Below are 23,925 nucleotides of genomic sequence, written 5' to 3'. Positions count from 1 at the left end.
AAATATTTTCCAGTCGCCCTGAAACAGGCTAAAGTCATTCCTCTGTTTAAATCAGGTGACAAAAGAGACCCCTCAAATTATAGGCCAATTTCCATTTTGTCTGTGTTATCAAAACCACTGGAAAAGCATATCAACAAACACATCCTAACACATTTCAACCAAAACAACTTATTCCATCCTAAACAATCAGGATTTAGAGCTAAGCATTCCTGCCACACTGCCTTAATCTCTCTTGTTGATCAGTGGTTGGACAAAATAAACGATAATGAATTCTGTGGTGCCATTTTCGTAGACTTTGCAAAAGCCTTTGATGTAATTGATCACACATTATTGCTTAGAAAATTCGGTTTGTATGGCGTCGGATATGATACTATCAATCTTGTTAGTTCATTCCTCTCTGACAGACAACAGACAGTTCTTACAAACACTAGAGCATCGAGCATGCAAGCTGTAGATTACGGTGTACCACAAGGATCGGTATTAGGACCTCTGCTCTTCTCAATATATGTTAATGACCTCCCCCTTTATATTCAACATTTATGTGAACTTTTTGCAGATGATACCACAATTCACTCCAGTAACAAAAATTTAACTCGCTTATCAGAATCCCTCCAAGGAAGTCTAAACCAGCTGACAGAATGGACTGACCTAAATCACATGTCTCTTAACCCAAAGAAAACCAAATATATGATAATTACAACTAGACAAAAACGACAGAATTTTACCTCAACTGGTCCCGATTTAATGATTGACGGCAATATAGTGGAAAAAGTCGACCATCACAAAGTTCTAGGTGTCCACATCGATAACAACCTGTCTTGGTCAACTCACATTGAACAACTTAGTAAATTAGTGTCAAAGAAAGTGTACCTCTTATCTAGAATTAAACACTTCCTTAATTGTCAAGCCAGGAAGTTATTTTTCACTGCTCATATTCAGTCTCTTATTGATTACGCATCCACTCTATGGGACTCTGCAAGTGATAATTCCCTAAAGCTACTCAGCAGATTACACAAAAGAGCGCTAAAAGTAGTATTACTCAAACAGACTACTCTCACCGACTCAGACTACATCAACATAGGGGTCCTACCTCTAAAGTCAAGAATGAATTACAACAAAGGAATAATGATGCATAAAATTATGACAGAAAATGCACCCGAAACCATTTGCTCAAAGTTCTCCTTGAAGAATTCGCACCACTTTATAAAACTAAACACTCCTCTTCCTAGGATAGACCTATTTAAATCAAGTCTTGTTTATTCAGGAAGCAGCCTCTGGAACGCTCTTCCGGACGCCCTGCGGCAATCCACCAACACGGATTCTTTTAGAACCAAATATTCTTTCCATTTAATGAACTCTATGAACAAATAAACTTGATTGGTTGGTATGTTTTCTTTGTATACAGTTGTTCATTATCGGAATTATGGTTTATTGTGACAAAATCACGAAGATTTGGCTCTGTAATACATTGTTTTGCTGAGCTAATGTATTGTTGGGTTACTTTCCGTTTATCTTCATTGCTTTACACCCAATTTTGAACACTACCTTATGATCTACAATGCTTCTACATAATGCGCTTCATGTACATAAACTTATATGTTCTACCATTAATGTTTTTATGTAACCTTTTTCTAGTCATAGTTATAGTAAAATAGTTTAGTCCCTCTTTAGGGCGAGGGCCAGATGCAAAAAAGCATATCTATGCTTATTCTTGTCACCCTCGAAAAATAAAGATTTGTCATTGTCATTGTCATTGTCTCTCTCTCTCTCTCTCTCTCTCTCTCTCTCTCTCTCTCTCTCTCTCTCTCAGTTAATTCCCTCTTGGGCGAGGGCTGGATGAAAAAAGATCTTTGCTGTATCTACTCCATTACCCTCGAAAAATAAAGTTCATTCGTTCGTTCGTTCGTTCTCTCTCTCTCTCTCTCTCTCTCTCTCTCTCTCTCTCTCTCTCTCTCTCTCTCTCTCTCTCTCTCTCTCTCTCTCTCTCTCTCTCTCTCTCTCTCTCTCTCTCTCTCTCTCTCTCACATACACACACGCACACATACGCATGCACTAACCTGATACACTGGCACATTCGCATATCATCATATAGCACCAAATAGAACTATTTTGCATCTTTCGACAAAAGCATTTTCGGACCTCCTAGCCTGCTTTGCGCTTTTTGCCTTGGACTATGCAATGTCCCATCAGAATTTGGTTGAGGGGGACAAATGTCCCATTGTCTTTTTCTTCTAGGCGAAACCTTGCATATCCCGAAGCCAATCCAGTATTTGGACATGTGATTACAGTTTCTGTCAGTAAACATTAAAAGAAGCATTTGTTTTAAATCTATTGGTAAACTTAATTAACGGTGCGACGGACGCGTGTAAAGCATGTTTGAATCATGGATGTTCAAATGTTATTTAGATTACACATTTTTCTGAAATTGAAATTACACCAAGTTATTTTGAGAATACTCCAAGTGCAGAACAAGGGTTCCCAGGTCTGATATTGGATGCTCCCTTGCAGGTTCGCCAGAGAAAGGGGCGCTGCGTCGTTCTTCCTCGGTGATGGACGACACCTCCAGCAAGACAACCATCTGTGTGAAGGGAATACCGGCCAATCTCAACAAGCGCTCCTTACTGCGCAGTCACTTCTTAAAATTTGGCCGAGTCATGAGCACCCGGTCCCAGCCAGCTAAAGGCATGGCCAACGTCAAGTTTGAAACTCACGTGAGTTCGGAAACTGAAACATGTTTGTTCACATTTTTTCTTCATTTTCATTACTTAATTGTCCCATCGCTGGGAAATTTGGATCGCTTTTTGCCAGTGAAAAGCTAGCAGCAACAGAGTCGCGCTACCCAAGTGTATGCGTGTTTAGGTGTAATCAGCCACCTGCACTTACGGCAGAATGACCGAGGTCTTTTACGTGCCACAGTGGTGACACGGGGGAGGAACATGTATACTGTCTCTGAGTCTGCACATAAAGTTGACCCGTGTGTGTCCCGGCCCGGATTCAAACCTGTGACCCTAGGATAATAAATCCAGTGCTCTACCAACTCAGCCACCGGTCCCCCCTGCAGGTTTCGCTGCAGAGTAATTAAAAAACGGAAGGGTGTGTTTGAAAAGGGATATTTACTTGTCATTTCTTTCAATAAAAAGCTGCAGGTAGTCGCTCGAAGTCAAACCTCTGGTCTACTTATAAATTACTGTTTCAAATGAAACAAGAGGCGAAGCCTTCAAGGCTCCCGTAAGAAATCAACAAACAGTAACATAACACAAACTCACTCACTCCGTAACACACACACACAAACACACACACACACACACACACACACACACACACACACACACACACACACGCACACACACACACACAGTTAAAACTAACGCATCATATCAACTCCATGTATAATTTTCAAAAGAAGGCAAACAGATAATGACTAGGGTAATAGGTTAGGTACCTGCCATGTGGGCACTTTTTCCACTGCTGTCCTCAGTCCTATACTTTTCATCAAGACTTGTCACCATGCCGAGTAGATCTAAATTCGGAAGTCTTCATGTGGCTGAGGCATATATCTGACATAGCGTCGATCTTGTTGTAGGTTAACCTCCTTTCTGAAACAAATGGCAAAATGCGATTAGTTATGATGACTACAACCTACACAAATATAAACAGTGTTTTGAAACAGAATAGTCAGGTTATACAAGCCACTTTACCTATGCAGCATGGTAACCCTACAATATGCGAAACATGTCGACTGCAGCAGCCTGGTTCTTAAAATAATTCTGACGGTCAACACAGCCAGAAATGCCAACAAAGACAAGAAAGCTGTGGCAAGGTAAGCTTACCAAACGTTACATAGCGAATCATATGATAGTGCGTAAACAGCAAACAGTAGATCTACAATCAAAGAGAGGATCGAGTCTGGAATGAAACGCGATACAGATCTAGCATTCAAAAACTGTCTTTCACGTTCAAGGAAGTTGTTGCAAAGTACTTAAGACTTACTAAATTGTACAGACAAAACCATGACAGTGCATGTTTTGAATCTGAGGAAAAAATCGTGATCATTTTGACTTTGAGAACAGATTCATTCCGTTTCCTTATATCTGCATGTTCAAGTAAATGGTGGACAGTTTTTTTCGGGCAGAGTAAACTTAACTTGAGACTCTACTGCAAGTCTTGAAATTCACATAAATCGAACCACGAGCAAAGACATCCAAACATTACAGGCACTTTAGATCAACTCATTTCACTAGAGGTGACTGCCTAGCACTGTGTTTGACATCCGTGTCTGCTGAAATAAAAAGAAATTAAAACAAAACGGATTAACAGTAGGTGACACGTTATCAGAGTGGGAGACACTAGATCTGTCTCTGAACTTACCGGGATACGGCTGCAAGATCGACACTGACTGCCGCGCTTTCGACAGCTCTTCCTCGCGTGGACATTGGAAACACGCTGTGCAGATCAAATTGTAGGAAATCTCCCTTTGGTATCTTCTTTATTTACTTTTCTGGAGCTTAGAAACCGAACAACATGAAATCGTCTTCCCCGGCGAATCGGCGAGGTGAGAACTGGACCACAATCCTTCGCGCGACCCCTGACCTGATCTTGACACCTGACCTGCCGTCTACATGCCAAACACGACACAAATCAGTCAACTGCTTGTACCCCTTCAAAACCCCCCACCACCCGTTTTCTTTGGATACACGCTTTAACTACACACATGCCGACACAATGTTGATCATTGCTTCAATAATTTGAAGATGGTGCTTGAAAATTAACCACGTGAAATGAGTATTTCGGTGTTTAGCCAAAAATGTTAAAGTTTCTACCACAGACATACACACATACATACATACATACGCACGCACGCACGCACAGACAGACAAAGTTTACCATCGCATAGGCTACACTTACGTGAGCCAAAAAGCAAGCTAAATGCTATTTCTGAAGAGAAAAAAATGTATCTATTCTTTCATTTATTAGTCATCTGTGTATTTATTTCTGTATCTACAGATTTCTCAACCCTTTATTCATGTATAAGTTTATTTATGCATTGATTGATTGTTAAATTCTAAACAACAAAGTGACTGTGGTGAGATGAACAAAATTAAAAAAACAAAAGAATTCTGTATATATATATATATACTCACTGATACAAGGACAGCAGAAGACTGTACAAATGTTCGCTTAATATGTAAGCTTCATCAGGAACAAACAAACACAAAGGGCAACAAAAAGCAGACGCATCATGGAACGAACAAGGTTTGAAAAGAATATGGAGGAAACACAAAAAAGCTATTATTAAAATATTGTTATCTGATTATTAAATCATTTATATTTCGGAATGGATTAATTAGTTTATTTATGTTATTTATATATATTGTTACAGGAGGGTGCAGCGAAAGCCAAGAAGGGTGGAGGTAAGCTGCCAGGTCAGCAGAAAGCATGCACCATCTTCTGGAGAACGTCCACTGCAGAGAGATCCCCCTCCACCACGGAAGACGTGGCGTCAGCAAGGAGACCCACGTGGAGAAGTTCGCCACAGAAAACAGCAGTAGCAGGTCATTTTATTTTTACATTTTCCTTACTTCATTGTCCCGTCACTGTGACATTTAGGTCCCTTCCTCCCAGTGGAGAGCTAGCAGCAACAGCAAGGGGTGGGATTTCTCCCGTCACAGACGGATTAAATTACATATCTTACCCAACTCACATATAGCAATTAACTCTAGTTCAGTGCTGGTAACGCTGTACGCATCCCCTTGGTAACAAGGGAAGCCCCTCTAAAAAAAGAGTGACCAATACCCATAAGGCCATATTAATACATACTTCCGACTTCCGTATGCGCGCGCATACACCGCCATATGCATCATTCCATACTCAGCGAGCAGTGGGACTGGTCGTGTTTTTGTACGCTCTGGCTGTGTTCAGCCATCTGTCACTTCGTCTACGGACTTGGTCACTTACCTCTTGGTATCTTCTTGCTTGTCTTATCGTCTCTACATGTTGAGGTGAGATCTTTCTGTTTTTTGCTTGTGTTTGTGGGCGTTTTTGACCTTAAATTGAACTTGTGAAATTTTCTTGTTTACAAAATTTTTCGTGAGTTGTTTTTGGTCATGGCGGTTAACGCCAAGAAGCGGCAGTCGTCTAAACGAGTAACTGCTGGTTCTCCGCCGACAAAGTAAACACCTGGGAAAGCATAGGCTTCCGGACAGGCTTTTGTTTCGGTTCATGTACCGTACTGTCTTTGAAAAAAATATCGATGTTTTGGTCGTCATGCCTCCTACTCCGTTTTTGGCGGCTAAACCTTTAGACAAGGTTTTTCCTGTGGATAAGCCCGCTTAGGCTTCCTTGGTTTATGTGTTTCCCGGTCTTGCGTCTGCGGACGTGGCGACATTGTTGCTCTCTTTAAGTTCACAGGTTTCTTCCTTGGCGGGGGAGATCGCTTCCACGCGGGCGGAGATGCGTTCGCTTCCGGTGTGACGGGGGTTTCGTCTCTTGCCAACGTTCGCCTGCGCCGTCTGCTACTGTGTCTCAGGCTGATGTTCTTGCGGAATGGGATGATGGGACCACGCCTTCGCTTGTGGCCTGTGTTCCGGTTCCCGGTGGTTCACACCAGTTTAAAGGTATGTCTTCTACTCAAGTATCCGGGTTCTCCGGGGAAAGGGTAGAGCGTCTCCAAGAGAAAGTAACTCCGGGCTCTGGCTTTGTGGGTGAAAGTTCCGAAGCTGAGGCTGGCTCTGACTGCATTGGCAGCAGGTCGGTGGCGGTTAGGAACCTTGGAGAGCGAACGGAAGATTTGCGCAACCACCCGCTTCTTTAGAATGCGGTAAGGGTGTGCGTCTTCCGCTTCCGCCCGGGGGGCAGGAAGAGAACAGTATAGCTGGCTCTTTGTTTGACTAGGGGAGTCAAGCAGGGGGTCAGCTTCCGGAGGGCACGGGAGTGCCAGTCGGCTGTTCAGAAGACGGTGCTTCCGCAGAGGTGGTTGCACTGAATTCAAATTGCCGTTTAGGCTGTCAAGTGCAGTGGCACTGGTGGCTTAAGCGGCTTCAAGGTACAATAGGATCTTCTGGTGCATGTTTAGGCATCCGGTTGGTTCTGATATTTGCCAATCCGTGGCCGATTTTGCTAACGCTTTTGCGGCTGTGGCTTCCGGTTTCAGGATGGTTTAGCCTTCTGCCGTTAACACTGTGGTGTTGGTAGTTGGCGCTCATCAGTCTTCGGCTTTCGGTTCCGTTGTTGCGGTTCCTCTGCTGTTACTCAGGCTAAATCCACTTCCTTTTCCAGGCTTTCAGCTGGCATGGGGCAGGTGGATGGAATATCCTTTCGGAGTTCCAGCTTTTGGGAAATTTGTTCCAAACCTTTCCCTTTTGGCAAGTGTTGCTTTTTCGGGATTGGTTTCCGGCTCTCATCCTTTTGTAGATGGTTAGAATACTACTGTACAGGATGATGAGGATTTGGAAGATTAAGCTTCTGAGGCAGATGGAGACGCCTCTTTGTTGACTTTCAGCGAAGCTGCCATCTTTGTTTACATGGATGGCAGAGGTTACTACGCGCTTTTTCCCTGTAGGGTTAGCGGTAGCATTGTCATCTGCCTTTTCTCCTCCATCTTTTTTGGCGTGTCTTGCTCCTTCTTAGGATCAATTTGCGAACTCAATCGATGCTTTTGCCCCATCTCTGCCTTTGTTGGCATCTCAGGGGGAAGCTCATACTTCAGCTTTGCCGCGTTTTGCGCATTTTCAGCTGACCTGAGCCTTTTAAGGGAATCTTAGAACGTTATGTTCTTGGATTCTCTTTTTGGGTCGTTTGGTCTTGTGGAATTTTTTCACAATTGGGGGTCCTTTGTCACCACTCCCTTTGTGGGCAACGCTCGGCTTATCACCTGCGGCGGCGGGGCTTTAGCTTGCGTCATCTGCTCAAGTAGCGCGTCACTCGCTGACCGCTATCCGTAGGCTTCGGTTTACTCCAAGCTTAAGAATGTAGTTTATTCTTTTGTTCTTTCTACGGAACCGCCCCTGGGTTCTCCGGAATTGGCGAACATCCATCTGGATGTTAATAGCAAGGAGAAACTGTCTCTCTGTCAGAACAAGGATCTCCTCACTATGTTACATTATGGCCGCACTCCTTTACGTTTATCGCCTTTGAACAAATCTTGTTTTTGCGCTCTCTCGTGCGCGGTTACGTCCTATCTGGATATTTTTGTGTTCCGTCAGGACGCGGATATGAAGGATGTAGCTTTGCTTTTAGCCTGGGTGTAGGTCTCTTTCAAAAAGGTTTGTTTTTTTGGCGAGACTTTAATCTCTTCTTTTCTTGAAGGTTCCTCTTTGTGAGTTCGCTTCTATGCACAGGGATTCTTCTCTATCCTAAAAAGCTCACTGCGGAAGGAAAGCGCACGGCAGGCCTTGGCTTTTTATTGTTTTCAATTAAAGGCTTCAGGCTCGCCGTTCTCGACTTTATCTTTTGTCTCCTTACCCTCGCGTTCGTGGCAGGGTTCTGTGTCAAATATCCACCTTTCTTCCCCCTGAGGCAAGTTAGCGGTGGGTGTTGGTAGGCACACAAAAGCACGCTTTCTTTCACACTTGTGGCAGTTATGTCAACTGGAAGTTAGTTCTCGGCATCACTCTTCTTTCGCCTTTGTGTTTAACACAGCGGCTGGGGGGGATTAGGTTTCCCTCTTTGTGGGGGGAGACACGGGTGCCTCCCTTTTGGTTCTCTTTCATGGTTCGTTTGGTATTTCAGAGCTTCAGGGTTCTGATCTTTTTTCTAAGTCATACGTTTGTTGAGCCGTTTTTGGATCTCTTGGAGATTGTGCAAGCGGCCCTTGATAGAAGTCCTTTACTCCAGGTGTAACTGGGAGTGCAGGGCTGGAACACATTAGATGTCTAAGGCTTCTCAGCTTTGATAGGACCCTTTGTGGTCTGTTGGGCGTTAAGCAATAGAACAAAGGGTTGGAACATGTGTTGTTTCAAGCAGACAACTCCACAGGGGGCTTTTCTCATCAAGAAAAGGGGGTCTCTCACTCCCTATCGCTTCCTCACGGAACATGAGAGGTTTTGGTGGTTTTACCACCACGAGATCTTTTTAGCAGCGAAGTACCTTCATGAGAGTCTCTATGACTGGGCGGACTCTCTAAGTCTGTCGGCCAAATGGCCACTTGGAGCAGACTCTCTTTGACCACGTGTTTTTGTTCCTTCGGGGGAATGGGAGAAATTTCTAATATGAGTTTTTGCCTTTTGGTACTATCGCCTTTTGCTTATCTTCGTCGCCCGACTGCCGGGCATGGAAATTTATACTCTTGTTTTACTTTGAGCGGCCTGCCGGTCGCACAGTATGGGCCCGTTCTTTCTGGGTTGCCAGACCTCGTTAGGCTGGCAAGAGGGCTCCGGTTTTGCTCACACTCGTTTCTCACGGGTGTCTACTGTAAGGATATTTTTGAGTTGCTCGGGCTCTTCTGCCCGTCAACTCTGGACTGGTACTTGTCTTGTTGTCTGGCTTGGAACAGATGGCTTATGTTTTAACGGATAGAACTCCTCTTCTCTCGGTACAATGAAGGTGGCGAGCCACCTATTTTGGCTTTCCGTTCTTTTTCTCCCACGTCTTTGTTTAAGACATTATGTGATATCAGCTCGGTGCTAATTTTCTCTTGGTGGCTTTATAACCAGCAAGTTTTAGAGGGCCTACTTTAGGCTTGCTGAAAGCTGATCTTCAATCCTTTCTTGGACTTTGCTCCTAGTTTTAGGGTTTTTGTGATTGGATTCTTTGACTCTTTTACTTAACTAGCCTTGCTGATCAACACGGAAATCGGCCATGCTTACTCGGGTAGCTTCTGTGAGAAGTGGGAGTAAGTGTTTTTTCTGCTAATTTTGCTATAGACAGATTTTCAGAGTAAGACTGATCTATGGCACTTAGGTTTCTTTTGGGTTTTCTGGCATATAAGCGGAATCTGGAGTTACCAACTTTGATTCACCGTTCAAATCTTAATCACTATTGTGGCTCCCCTAGAGCCATATTTAGCCTTTTGATCTGGTCGAGTTTTGAAGATTTTTTCTGACTTGCACGGATTGCTTGAGATCATTAAATCTAAGGGCTCTTGTTCTTATCTTTCTGCTTCGTCGCCCTTTAACCTTGAACGGTTATATACGACGTTAAACACTGATTAATTTATATAAAGGAAGAAAGAATGTCTTTCAACTTTAGTAGGGGTAATGACTTGTTGAGGTCAACCTTGCCTAGATGGACTGCCACAGTGTTCAGGTATGCCTTCAAGTGGTGGCAGTAGACAGGGGGGGGGGGGGGGGGGGGGGCAGTCAGTCAGTCCTCCCCCTTCGGACAGCACGGACTCTTATTCCTTTCTTGAGCATTTTTATGGCTCTTGGAGATTCTGATGTACATTTTTGTACGGTTACAGCCCTCCACAGTTTTCCGTTAAGGACTCTGCACACTAGATCGGAATCTCAGAAACTTCTTTTTATCTCACTCGTTTTGGTGCGCTTTAAAGACATCTCGAGAGTAGTGTTAGCCAATTGGGTCTCCACCATAGTTAGACAAGTTTATGTATGGTGGCAGAGTCAGGCAGGGGATGTCAGGGCAGTTTTGCCCTTTACTACAGCTAGGCCTCACGAGGCAAGAGATTGGGCTTCCACTCTAGCTGTTCTTCGATTTGGTCTCCTGGCAGAACTGAGTTCTTGAGTCGGCTTGCTGGCTTTATTGAAAGGTTTTTCATTGATGTTTATCTCAGAGATGCCTATGCATTGAGATAGGATGTGTTTCTGGGTTACCTGCTCTTTTAGCGGCAGGACAGATTCTCAATTCCTGATTGGGTTAAGTGCCCTCCACCTATAGTAGCAATCTGCTATATGTGAGTTGGGTAAGATATGTAATTTAATTAAAAATTTTAGTAATAAATTTTCATTTGATTAATATACTTACCCAACTCACATCGTTTATTCCCTCCCGCCTCCCCGCTGTGGGGGGTGGATTTCTAAAAAAAGGGGAGTGAGTTGGGCTTCGTTTGGAATGATGCATATGGCGGTGTATGCGCGCGCATACGGAAGTCGGAAGTATGTATTAATATGGCCTTATGGGTATTGGTCACTCTTTTTTTAGAGGGGCTTCCCTTGTTACCAAGGGGATGCGTACAGCGTTACCAGCACTGAACTAGAGTTAATTGCTATATGTGAGTTGGGTAAGTATATTAATCAAATGAAAATTTATTACTAAAATTTTTAATTTCCATCCCAGGAAGAATTTTGGCAACTTTTTTTTTATATACCTTTTTTTTGTTAAAGGTACTGAACTTGTCAAATCCAGGTGCACGGAGCCCCTGGGGCTTTTAGTGATACCTCAGGCAGCTATCCGTTAGAAGAACTACCGAGTTTCATTGACTTGCACCCAAAGAGTCAAGAACTGCGATTTTTTTACGAATTAATTTCGGACTCTGTCCCGGCTGGTCTTGACCTATTTTTGGATCTAAATTTAGATCAGGTCACCACATCATGCACAAAAAGACACGTCACTAGTAGCAAACTATGTCAGATATCATCATGAGTTTGTGTAAAACAAAATGGAGGCTGGAATCACTCAGTTGAATCGAACTCCGACCAAACACCGTAATAACTAGGTTAATTTATGCACTCGTGTGAACAAGCCAACTGTTGAGCTTCACAGATGTCGTCGTTGGGTAGTTTTGGGTTTGTTTTACTACCAAAGGAGGATTTTTGAACTGTAAATGCACTCAGCTGCAACAAAAACGCAAAACGAAGGCTGGCAGCTGTTGTTTTCACTGGGTTTGTAGGACCGATGTGGTTGTGCCAGGTCAGCCACCTTTCTTCATGTCCCAGACCCATCTCAATAAGGTTTGAGGAACAAGTAGGGGGCAGCAATGTCATGTCATCCTGGGGAATGTGGCATCTTTGTTGCTATCTATTTGAAAACTCGGCTCACCCACATCTTTATATACCCCTCTTGCAGGGATTCAGAGACCTTCAGTGGTGTGGTAGAGAAAACTTGCATTCCTGACCTATGAACCAGTGGTATTTAGCTTCTGATACATTGAGTCCTCTAGAAAGTTAGCAAGTGAAGCAAACTTAATTGAAACATATTTCTCTCTTGAAATTTGTTTACCACTTGTTTTTGTAGACCCCCTAGCAAGAGTGATGCAAACAAACATCTTCAAGTATAGAGGTTTTTGATTTTGTGCATTCATCCCCCCCCCCCCCCCCCTCCATTTTTTGTTTTGTTTGTTTGCCGTTTTCAGTAATAAAGAGGCTCAAATAGCCCCTCATGAAATTCTAAAATTCATTTTCAGCTGGTCAGTTACAAATACTCTCAAGTTTACAAGATTTATATATTATGCATCTCCAAAAAGCTTGTTTGTGAGAGGCCACCTAAACCCTCCCTAAAATGCTAAAATTTATTTTCGGCTGGGGGACGCTGCCCCCCTAGACCCCCCAGCAAGGGCGCTGCCCTTGCACCCCGCCGGAGCCTTAGCGGCCCCTGGACCCCTGCCTTCCAAAATGTTCAGTCCTGGCAACATTTTGGGCTCCCACCCATGCAACAGAGTTTTTGCGTTACACAGGTGTGTGCGTATTTAGGTGTAATCATCCACCTGCACTACTGGCAAAATGATCGAGGTCTTTTACGTGCCACTGTGGTGACACGGGACTGGGACATTGATACCATCTCAGAGTCTGCACATAAAGTACGTCCCAGCCCAGATTCGAACCCCTGACCAACAGATCACAAATCCAATGCTTTATCAACAGAGGTACCGAGCACCCGCAGCCTCCACAGTGATGAAAAAACAGATCCAATGCTCTACCAACAGAGGTACCGGGCACCTGCAGCCTCCACAGTGATGAACAAACAGATCCAATGCTCTACCAACAGAGGTACCGGGCACCCGCAGCCTCCACAGAGATGAACAAACAGATCCAATGCTCTACCAACAGAGGTACCGGGCACCCGCAGCCTCCACAGTGATTAACAAACAGATCCAATGCTCTACCAACAGAGGTACCGGGCACCCGCAGCCTCCACAGTGATGAACAAACAGATCCAATGCTCTACCAACAGAGGTACCGGGCTCCCGCAGCCTCCACAGTGATGAACAAACAGATCCAATGCTCTACCAACAGAGGTACTGGGCACCCGCAGCCTCCACAGTGATGAACAAACAGATCCAATGCTCTACCAACAGAGGTACTTGGCACCCGCAGCCTCCACAGTGATGAACAAACAGATCCAATGCTCTACCAACAGAGGTACCGGGCACCCGCAGCCTCCACAGTGATGAACAAACAGATCCAATGCTCTACCAACAGAGGTACCGGGCACCCGCAGCCTCCACAGTGATGAACAAACAGATCCAATGCTCTACCAACAGAGGTACCGGGCACCCGCAGCCTCCACAGAGATGAACAAACAGATCCAATGCTCTACCAACAGAGGTACTGGGCACCCGCAGCCTCCACAGTGATGAACAAACAGATCCAATGCTCTACCAACAGAGGTACTTGGCACCCGCAGCCTCCACAGTGATGAACAAACAGATCCAATGCTCTACCAACAGAGGTACCGGGCACCCGCAGCCTCCACAGTGATGAACAAACAGATCCAATGCTCTACCAACAGAGGTACCGGGCACCCGCAGCCTCCACAGTGATGAACAAACAGATCCAATGCTCTACCAACAGAGGTACCGGGCACCCGCAGCCTCCACAGAGATGAACAAACAGATCCAATGCTCTACCAACAGAGGTACTGGGCACCCGCAGCCTCCACAGTGATGAACAAACAGATCCAATGCTCTACCAACAGAGGTACTGGGCAACCGCAGCCTCCACAGTGATGAACAAACAGATCCAATGCTCTACCAACAGAGGTACTGGGCAACCGCAGCCTCCACAGTGATGAACAAACAGATCCAATGCTCTACCAACAGAGGTACAGGGCAACCGCAGCCTCCACAGTGATGAACAAACAGATCCAATGCTCTACCAACAGAGGTACCGGGCACCCGCAGCCTCCACAGTGATGAACAAACAGATCCAATGCTCTACCAACAGAGGTACCGGGCACCCGCAGCCTCCACAGTGATGAACAAACAGATCCAATGCTCTACCAACAGAGGTACCGGGCACCCGAAGCCTCCACAGTGATGAACAAACAGATCCAATGCTCTACCAACAGAGGTACCGGGCACCCGCAGCCTCCACAGTGATGAACAAACAGATCCAATGCTCTACCAACAGAGGTACCGGGCACCCGCAGCCTCCACAGTGATGAACAAACAGATCCAATGCTCTACCAACAGAGGTACCGGGCACCCGCAGCCTCCACAGTGATGAACAAACAGATCCAATGCTCTACCAACAGAGGTATTGGGCACCCGAAGCCTCCACAGTGATGAACAAACAGATCCAATGCTCTACCAACAGAGGTACCGGGCACCCGCAGCCTCCACAGTGATGAACAAACAGATCCAATGCTCTACCAACAGAGGTACTGGGCACCCGAAGCCTCCACAGTGATGAACAAACAGATCCAATGCTCTACCAACAGAGGTACCGGGCACCCGAAGCCTCCACAGTGATGAACAAACAGATCCAATGCTCTACCAACAGAGGTACTGGGCACCCGCAGCCTCCACAGTGATGAACAAACAGATCCAATGCTCTACCAACAGAGGTACCGGGCACCCGCAGCCTCCACAGTGATGAACAAACAGATCCAATGCTTTATCAACAGAGGTACCGAGCACCCGCAGCCTCCACAGTGATGAAAAAACAATTGTAAGAAGCAAATGAACTAAGAAAACATATTGTGATGCTTCCGTGTTTCTGACAAAAGCCAGAGTAGGTTGAACGCTCTCCAACATTGTGCAAAATATTTCTGTTATTTTCTTCACACTGACCTTTTGGGCTTTGTTTCTTCCTACCTTCTTTCTTTCGTTCTCTGTCTGTTGTTTTTCTTTCTTTATTTATTTCTGTCTGTCTTATATTCCATGCAATTTTTCTCTTCAAATAGTTCTTAGTTCTGGCTGATAAAATGGCACAGGATCATGCTCGATGAATATCCAATCTTTTTTCACAGGAGGCGGAAGATTTTTATCTTCAAATTGGTATGGTTTTAGCTCTGGGTGATAAAATGGCACATGATTACGCTAATAAGATATCCAATATTTTTTCACTAAAGGCAGCAGATTTTTCTCTTCAAATTGGTATATTTTTAGCTCTGGGTGATAAATGGCACATGATCACGCCAGATAAATATCCAATCTTGTTCACGGGAGAGGGCGGAAGATTTTTCTCTTCAGATTGGTAGGCTTTTAGTCCTAGCTGATAAAATGGCACAAGGTCACACTAGATAGATAAAATATCTTTTTTCACAGAAGGCAGCAGATTTTTCTCTTCAAAATGGCACATGATCATACTAGAAAGATATTCAATCTTTGTTCACAGGAGAAGGCGGCAGGTTCAAAACGTCCTTGCCAAGCTCTGTAGCCAGCGAGCTGGACAGCATGGGCCAAGTGGACGGTGAGGCAGAGGAAGAGCAACACCGGAGACCCGTTCAAAAGCCGCGTCAACTTGTTGAAAGGGAGACCACTCGAGCTGCCAGGAAAAGGACCCCACCCCCTGCGACATCTGGTGGATCGGGTCACGCTCCTTCTTTGTTCACAGGAGAAGGCGGCAGGTTCACATCGTCCTCTGTAGCCTGCGAGCTGGCCAGCATGGGCCAAGTGGACGGTGAGGCAGAGGAAGAGCAATACCGGAGACCCTTTCGAAAACCGCGTCAACTTGTTGAAAGGGAGACCACTCGACCTGCCAGGGAAAGGACCCCACCCCCTGCGACATCTGGTGGATCGGGTCACGCTCCTTCTTTGTTCACAGGAGAAGGTGGCAGGTTCAAATCGTCCTCTGTAGCCAGCGAGCTGGCCAGCATGGGCCAAGTGGACGGTGAAGCAGAGGAAGAGCAACACCGGAGACATGTTCGAAAGTCGCGTCAACTTGTTGAAAGGGAGACCACTCGACCCGCCAGGGAAAGGACCCCACCCCCTGCGACTTCTGGTGGATCGGGGCACGCTCCTGCTAAATCGGCGAAAGTTGATGCTGGTGAGTTAAAGGAGTGGTTCTGTGATTACAAATTTTGTGGTACTTTTTTTTTTCAGGGTAAGATTAAGAATGTTCCAATTGAAGTAATGAAGTGGATGTTGAATAGTGTTGTCGTGGTTGTGAAGGAGGATTGGCATGGTGTTAGCTTTATGCGTTCATGCATCACACACACGAACAAACTTTTGCTTCATTTGTGTGCGCCTACACCTCGGTGGCATCCTCAACTCCAAACTCTTCCTACTTGAAGGTGATTGTGTTATGATTGTGTGGCTTTGTGTTGCAGCCAGTCTGTACAAGATGGTCGGCACGACGCTCATGGAGAAAGTCAACATCCTTGACACCAGAGACAAGCTGATCAGACAGAGTGAGTCATCGGTATTCACTGCAGGAGATAAATGTTTTTGCTTGTAGCAAAATTAAACATGAATATTGCATTTATGGCACAGAAAAGAAAAGACAAATGTGGTGCTGGTTTGATGATGCGGTACAGTGGAACCCCCCTTGTAAGACCTTCAAAAGTCTGAGAAAATCAGGTCTTAACCCCTTCACTGCCACAGTGGTAGTAACTTATCCGAACGGTCTATGGGAAAGAACTGTGTTTAGAACCCCTACAAGTACTTGGACAGTGGTTACCTCCCATTTAGTTTTCAGAAATGTCCTGAAATGTTGTTGCACAAATCCCACGTATGAGATACGGTTATGGGCGTACGATAAACAGAAAATGACCACGTATTACATACGGGGTGGGCAGTGAAGGGGTTAAAAGGAAGGGAGTCTTAAAATGAAGATAAATTGACTGAGGCTAGGTTCAAAACATCGGAGAAATCAGGGTCTCAAAAAGGGGGAAGTCTTAAATCCGTTGGTCTTTAAAGAGAGTTTCACCGTACTGACTGCTGCAGATCAAACTGCATTCCATCAACGTTTTCACTTGTTGCAAAGGGGCGGGGATGTAGCTCAGTCGGTAGCGCGCTGGATTTGTATCCAGTTGGCCGCTGTCAGCGTGAGTTCGTCCCCACGTTCGACGAGAGATTTATTTCTCAGAGTCAACTTTGTGTGCAGACTCTCCTCGGTGTCCGAACACCCCCGTGTGTACACGCAAGCACAAGACCAAGTGCGCACAAAAAAGATCCTGTAATCCATGTCAGAGTTCGGTGGGTTATAGAAACACGAAAATACCCAGCATGCTTCCTCCGAAAGCGGCGTATGGCTGCCTAAATGGCGGGGTAAAAACGGTCATACACGTAAAAGCCGTGGGACTTTCAACCCATGAACGAACAAACAAACAACTTGTTGCAAAATTAAACGTACATATTGTATTTAGGCCACACAAAAATTAAGTTTTTTGGTGCTTGTTTCATGATGTACTTCCATGCATTAGCATCACAGAGCACCTTGGGAACATCCCAGAATGAGTCACACATATTGTTGAATTGTTCCAGTTCTGGGAAAGCAGGTTGGAAGCGTAAATTCCAAAGCGTTTGTGGGCGCCTGTCCCGACATGTGTCCAGAGAAGGAGCGGCTGTATCGCGAGGAAGTGCGGCGCCTCAGTCTCTATGAAATCATCCCTGGTTCAACTACCGTGAGTGTTCTTCTTGGGGATTCTGGGTGATCGTGAAGCGTGGAGAGTATAGATAACATTGGTTTCGCGCTATATAAATGTTATTATTATCATTCTCGATTCATTATGATCCTTTGGTGTATTATTTATTACTGGGGTTGCGTTTGCATAGAGGGAGGGGTGTGGGGGGGGGGGGAGGAGATTGTTACAGTTGAACCTGCCTCCGTGACCACCTCTTGATAACAACCACCTGCCTGTTTAGACCACCCCAAAGAAATCCTGACAAATTTGCTTTCTATATAATTGACCTTTCCACCTAGCGAATACCTGTCTATAAAATTGACCTTTCCACCTAGCGACTACCTGTCTATGAAGACCACTTTTAGTTGGTCCCTTGGATGATAGTTATAGCCGGGTGCAATTGTATTTTGTTTTTTATGCAAAGTAAAGATGAGCTGATCTTTCTTTCTTCACAGATGGGCGGGTGGACGTCTCAGGTGGACCACACACGTGCCGTCAAGGAGTACAGTCGGTCCTCAGCAGATCAGGTCAGTAACCCCCTTTCATGTACTATGCTGTATCTAACAGCACATTGACAAGTTCAACTTCTTTTGCTCCTTTGTTCTTAACTACATTCCACAGCTTTGAAAAACATGAATGTGAATAAAACACTGTTTAAGCCAAACTATTTTTTTAGAATCAAATAACAAGAATGGTATATTATTGGAACGTTTAATTTATGACAAAACCATGACGGGCGCTGTGGCGTGGTGGTAAGACGTCGGCCTCCTAATCGGAAGGTCGAGGGTTCGAATCCCGGCCGCGGCCGCCTGGTGGGTTAAGTGTGGAGATTTTTCCGATCTCCCAGGTCAACTTATGTGCAGACCTGCTAGTGGCTTATCCCCCTTCGTGTGTACACGCAAGCACAAGACCAAGTGCGCACGTAAAAGATCCTGTAATCCATGTCAGAGTTCGGTGGGTTATAGAAACACGAAAATACCCAGCATGCTTCCTCCGAAAGCGGCGTATGGCTGCCTAAATGGCGGGGTAAAAACGGTCATACACGTAAAATTCCACTCGTGCAAAAACACGAGTGTACGTGGGAGTTTCAGCCCACGAACGAAGAAGAAGAAGAAGAAGATGACAAAACCATGAAAACATTCCCCCCCCCTTTCCCCGTCGCGATATAACCTTGAACGGTTGAAAACGACGTTAAACACCAAATAAAGAAAGAATGAAAACATTTCAATCATATTACTTTAACTCAGCGGTCTTTCAAATGGACAGACCGACAAACACTTGACTTATGGTACAAATAATGAACTTAGCTGACAAACACTTGACTTATGGTACAAATAATGAACTTAGCTGACAAACACTTGACTTATGGTACAAATAATGAACTTAGCTGAGAAAATGTTTGGTGGGAAGATGCGAGCCAAGCAATGCCGTGAATGTAGGAACACTACCAGTCGATCTGTTTCTGGATTAAGTGATTTGTAGGAAATTTGTAAGGCCTGTGTACATTTTCTTGGCTAAGGGTGTATGGTTACTCACAAGACAATGTGCTCAAGAAGGAAGGTATCTTTTAACATGAGTGGGCAAGATGAACAAGAGACGAACGTCGAAAGCGTAATGGCAGAATGAAAGATTATCCTGTTTGCTGCTAGGAAATATTTGAAAGCAAAGTGTTATCTGTATTTATCTAAATTGACAACTTACAGTGTGCCTTTGATGTATTCATGAATACACCACTCACAAAGACATTGGGTTTATTTTATTTATTTATTTATTTTGTTTTTGCATATATACAGAATGGTTTGTTGCTTGTTAAAGCAAGTTACCCGGGATGACAGCTGACGTCCTGCAGGCAACGAAACGGTTGAGGTCTTGTTTAATCATGTATCTTATATCTACGTCTTTGCAGGACGAACCGTTGCCCCATGAGCTGCGGCCAACACCAGTGCTGATGATGACCATGAACTATCTCCTGCAAGAGATTGCCGATCAGGGGGAGGACGGAAAATGGTCTGAGTGGTACGACTTCCTCTGGAACCGAACACGCAGCATCCGAAAGGTCTGTGTTTCTGTAGCATTTTCATTGAAAAGTCTGCGTCTCTGTAGCATTCAAAAGGTCTCTGTCTCTGTAGCATTCGAAAGGTCTCTGTAGCATTTGAAAGGTCTCTGTCTCTGTAGAATTCAAAATGTCTCTGTCTCTGTTTGAGATTGTAGATTTTTATACTGTTCAAAAAAAGAAACGCATAGCTTGTAATATTTGGTTAATTTAGTTATATGGCTACAAGGATATCCACCAAACTGCAGAAAATGTTTATCTGGTCGTCGACCTTTCGTCCATTGCCACAAGTGAGCTCTGCACGTGACGCATGCGTTATCAGTGGCTACAATGTCAAAATTGCTCATTTGGCATGACCACTCGTCATGCTTCAGTGTAATCTCGTGAAACTCGGGGAATATTGAGCTCTCACCATGTCTTCCAAAACCCATAAAAGCGGATTGTTCGCCACAAAGAAATCAGACGACAATTCAGCGACAAAAGATGGCCCGATTGAGCAGAGAAGACCGCCAAATTGCATTGGGTCGTTTACAAGCAGGCCAAAGTCAAAGTGCAATCGCCAGGCACTTCCACGTGTCCCAGAGCACCATCAGTAGACTGTGGGTCAGGTTTCAAGCCACTGGCTCCGTTGCTGACTTGCCACGAGCGGGAAGACCAAGGGCGACAACTGCTGCTCACGACCGCTTCATACGGCTCCGCCACCTCCGGAATCGTTTCCTGTCGGCCTCATCTTCTGTCCAGGCTCTCCCCGGGCCACACCGATTATCGGACCAGACCGTGCGGAACCGCCTGCATGAAGCTGGTTTGAGAGCTCGCAGACCTCACAGAGGAGCTGTCCTCACCCGCCGCCATCGCCAGAACCGAGTGCAGTGGGGCAACCAGCACCTTCGCTGGACCGTCCGGAATCACTGGAGACACGTGTGGTTCAGCGACGAGTCCTACTTCCTGCTCCAGCGACATGATGGTCGGAGGAGGGTCTACCGGAGAGTAAACGAACGTTACGCGCCCAACTGTGTGGATGAGGCACCCGTTCATGGTGGTGGAGGCGTCATGGTGTGGGGGGCGATCAATACCGCTGGAAGGAGCACCCTGGTGCACGTCCAAGGGCGCATAACTGCCCAGCGATACGTGGAGGAAATTCTGCGCCCACACGCCCTTCCTCTTCTGGCTGACCAGGATGCCATATTCCAGCAGGACAACGCTCGCCCGCACACAGCACAACTCACCACCCAGTTCCTCACCGACCACCATGTCCAGGTGCTTCCCTGGCCATCCATGTCGCCAGACATGAACCCGATAGAACACCTCTGGGATGAATTGGACAGACGTGTGCGCAGGCGAGAAGAAGCGCCGGCAAATCACCGCGATCTATTGCAGGCACTTCAGGAGGAGTGGGACACCATCCCACAGCAAGATATCCGGCATCTGATCCAGTCCATGCCCAGAAGGTGCCGGGCAGTTGTTGCTGCTCAAGGCAGTCACACTCCCTACTGACTTGACAGCCTCGGCACCCAATCGTATTGATTGACTGATTGATTTGAAGATGCAAATGAACTGTGTGTGCATTCAACTGTGTCCATACCAAATTTCAAACAAATAATCTAAATATTGGATTTTCTGTTAATTTTTTCGAAAAATAAAACAAATTTGGCAAGTAGCAACTATGCGTTTCTTTTTTTGAACAGTACATGTATAAAACATTTTTTTTTTAGGTGCTTCGTTTGTTCATTAATTTTGCTCAATTGTGTGTTTGTTAATTAGGTCATTTGATTGCAGCTATTAATCTATCAGATATATCTTTAGCTATCAAGCTATCACTTGATTAAATTACTTGATGCTAAACTATTTTTGTTTGTGTTTATTGCAATTGATGACATGTGTATATTACTTTGAATGGTACAGAAAAGCTTCATCATCATTATCATCATCATCATCTTCATCCTAAAAACGTGTAGCTTTTAGTTGTTGAAAAAGAGAAAATATGTCTTTGCTTGGTACTGAAAAGCTTTCTGATGCTCTAGTTATAACAGGGGATCCATAAAAGAGAATTACGATGATGGTGACGATGATGATGATGAAAATGACAATGACGACTATGATGATGATTTCAGGACATCACCCAACAACAGCTGTGTAGCATAGACGTAGTAGAGCTGCTGGAAAAGTGCGTGCGCTTTCACATCTACTGTTCCGAGCGCCTGTGCATGGAAGACATGATGGTGTTTGACGAGAAGATCAACAACGAGAACCTGACCAAGTGCCTGCAGACGCTGAAGGAGCTGTACCACGACATGGAGAACAAGCACGGTCTCTTCTGTCCCAACGAGGCGGAGTTCCGGGCCTACATGGTGCTCATGAACCTCAACGAGGGCGACACCTTGCGGTGAGCGATGAGGCTAACGTTTACTGATACACTGAAACCCCCCTTTTAAGTCTCCTTCCTTGTTTTCTCAGACTTTCTGTTCATAACCTCAGTAAAAATTACCCCCATGTTAAGACTCCCTCCTTTTTAAGACCTTGTTTTCTCAGACTTTCTGTTCCTAACCTCTGTAAAATTACCCCCATGTTAAGACTCCCTCCTTTTTAAGATCTTGTTTTCTCAGACTTTCTGTTCCTAACCTCTGTAAAATTACCCCCATGTTAACACTTTCGCGACGGGACGCTGATAAATCAGTAACCGCGCTGACACGCCCATGGACGGGACGCGCATTTTTCAGTATCAGTCAGACAAGGTACAAGACTCGTGGTTGCTTCCCGGTTTTTGAAGATTGCAATAAATTGAGTTGTTTCCCTTGATACACGTGGTTTTCTCTTCCGGCTTGATCAAATTAGTGCAGATTTGCGTGGTGTTTTCGAACAAAAAAAATGAATCGAAGGCGAGCCTTGTCACGGGAGGAGATTCTCCGGATGTTGGATCTTGAGGATCCTGTAGATCATGATACATCGTGTCGTTTTAGCCTCAAGAAAGCGATAATAGCAGTGATATTGAGGAAGAAACAGTCCTGTTGTGGCTAGTGCGAGTCGGCAAACTACACGTGGTAAGGGGTGATACTGCTAGACGAACATGTATCTCGGAATCGTGCAGGAGCTATGGGGGCGTGGCAGCACTGATAACAATGGATGGCTGGAGCCTTCTAATCCTTTTGGAAATGTTCATAGGTGTACAGTTGGTACTTTGTTGTGAAAATGTGACTTATATTCAATATGGATTACCTAGACATCATTTGGTGAGTGTTACAGTTTTGTTTCATTTGAGTCAGGATGCTGTGAGTGAATGCGTGATTTGCTTGTTTTTTTCTTTGTACTGTCTCCTTATTTCTGTGTACAATGTTAACAATATTTGAGCTAATTCATAGGTTTTACACCTTGTTTGGTTATAACATTATTTATAATACTTTCTGTTAAAAAATAACTTTTAAAAAAAGCAGTGGAAAATAAAACACACACAAAAAAACGTTAAAAAACACAAATTATCCCCCTTTCACCCCCCTTTCACCCCCCTTTGCTAAAACAAATCGCGTGACAAACTTATAAATAGCACGACTGAACTGGGCATCCATTTTTGAATTAGTACACAAAATTTGGTGGTGATTGGACTTAATTCAAGCTTGCTAGACAGATTTCTTTACAGTTACTGATTTTTGGGAAGTTTCTTGGTGGCAAGCTTGGGCAGGCAGGACGTTAACGCCGTGGCAGTGCTAGTCACAATAGTGTTAAGACTCCTTCCTTTTTAAGACCTTGTTTTCTCAGACTTTCTGTTCATTACCTATGGAAAATTACCCCCATTTTAAGACTCCTTCCTTTTTAAGACCTTGTTTTCTCAGACTTTCTGTTCATAACCTCTGTAAAATTACCCCCATGTTAAGACTCCCTCCTTTTTAAGACCTTGTTTTCTCAGACTTTCTGTTCCTAACCTCAGTAAAAATTACCCCCATGTTAAGACTCCCTCCTTTTTAAGACCTTGTTTTCTCAGACTTTCTGTTCCTAACCTCAGTAAAAATTACCCCCATGTTAAGACTCCCTCCTCTTTAAGACCTTGTTTTCTCAGACTTTCTGTTCCTAACCTCAGTAAAAAAATTACCCCCATGTTAAGACTCCCTCCTTTTTAAGACCTTGTTTTCTCAGGGTTTTTGAGGTCTTAAAAGGGGGATTCCACTGTACTGACTCCAGCCAATGCTACATCAAAGAACAAT

General features: G+C 44.8%; 1 protein-coding gene across 2 annotated transcripts in view; it reads left to right on the top strand.

Annotated features, from left to right (window-relative positions):
* LOC138965368 (germinal-center associated nuclear protein-like) overlaps nucleotides 1-23,925 on the top strand; it is a 64,332-nt gene that overhangs the window by 14,061 nt on the left and 26,346 nt on the right. The window contains exons 5-12 of one of the 2 annotated variants that reach the window (XM_070337509.1): nucleotides 2,509-2,711; nucleotides 5,381-5,552; nucleotides 15,453-16,100; nucleotides 16,384-16,464; nucleotides 17,540-17,679; nucleotides 18,135-18,206; nucleotides 19,586-19,735; nucleotides 21,844-22,115. In XM_070337509.1, coding sequence (XP_070193610.1) covers nucleotides 2,509-2,711; nucleotides 5,381-5,552; nucleotides 15,453-16,100; nucleotides 16,384-16,464; nucleotides 17,540-17,679; nucleotides 18,135-18,206; nucleotides 19,586-19,735; nucleotides 21,844-22,115 — 1,738 coding nt within the window. Of the gene's footprint in view, nucleotides 1-2,508; nucleotides 2,712-5,380; nucleotides 5,553-15,449; nucleotides 16,101-16,383; nucleotides 16,465-17,539; nucleotides 17,680-18,134; nucleotides 18,207-19,585; nucleotides 19,736-21,843; nucleotides 22,116-23,925 lie in introns of both variants that reach the window. The other variant, XM_070337508.1, reaches the window with a different exon arrangement.

Source organism: Littorina saxatilis, linkage group LG4 (genome assembly GCF_037325665.1).
Source record: "Littorina saxatilis isolate snail1 linkage group LG4, US_GU_Lsax_2.0, whole genome shotgun sequence".
NCBI lineage: Eukaryota > Metazoa > Mollusca > Gastropoda > Littorinimorpha > Littorinidae > Littorina > Littorina saxatilis.
This window is presented reverse-complemented; position numbering and strand designations above follow the sequence as displayed.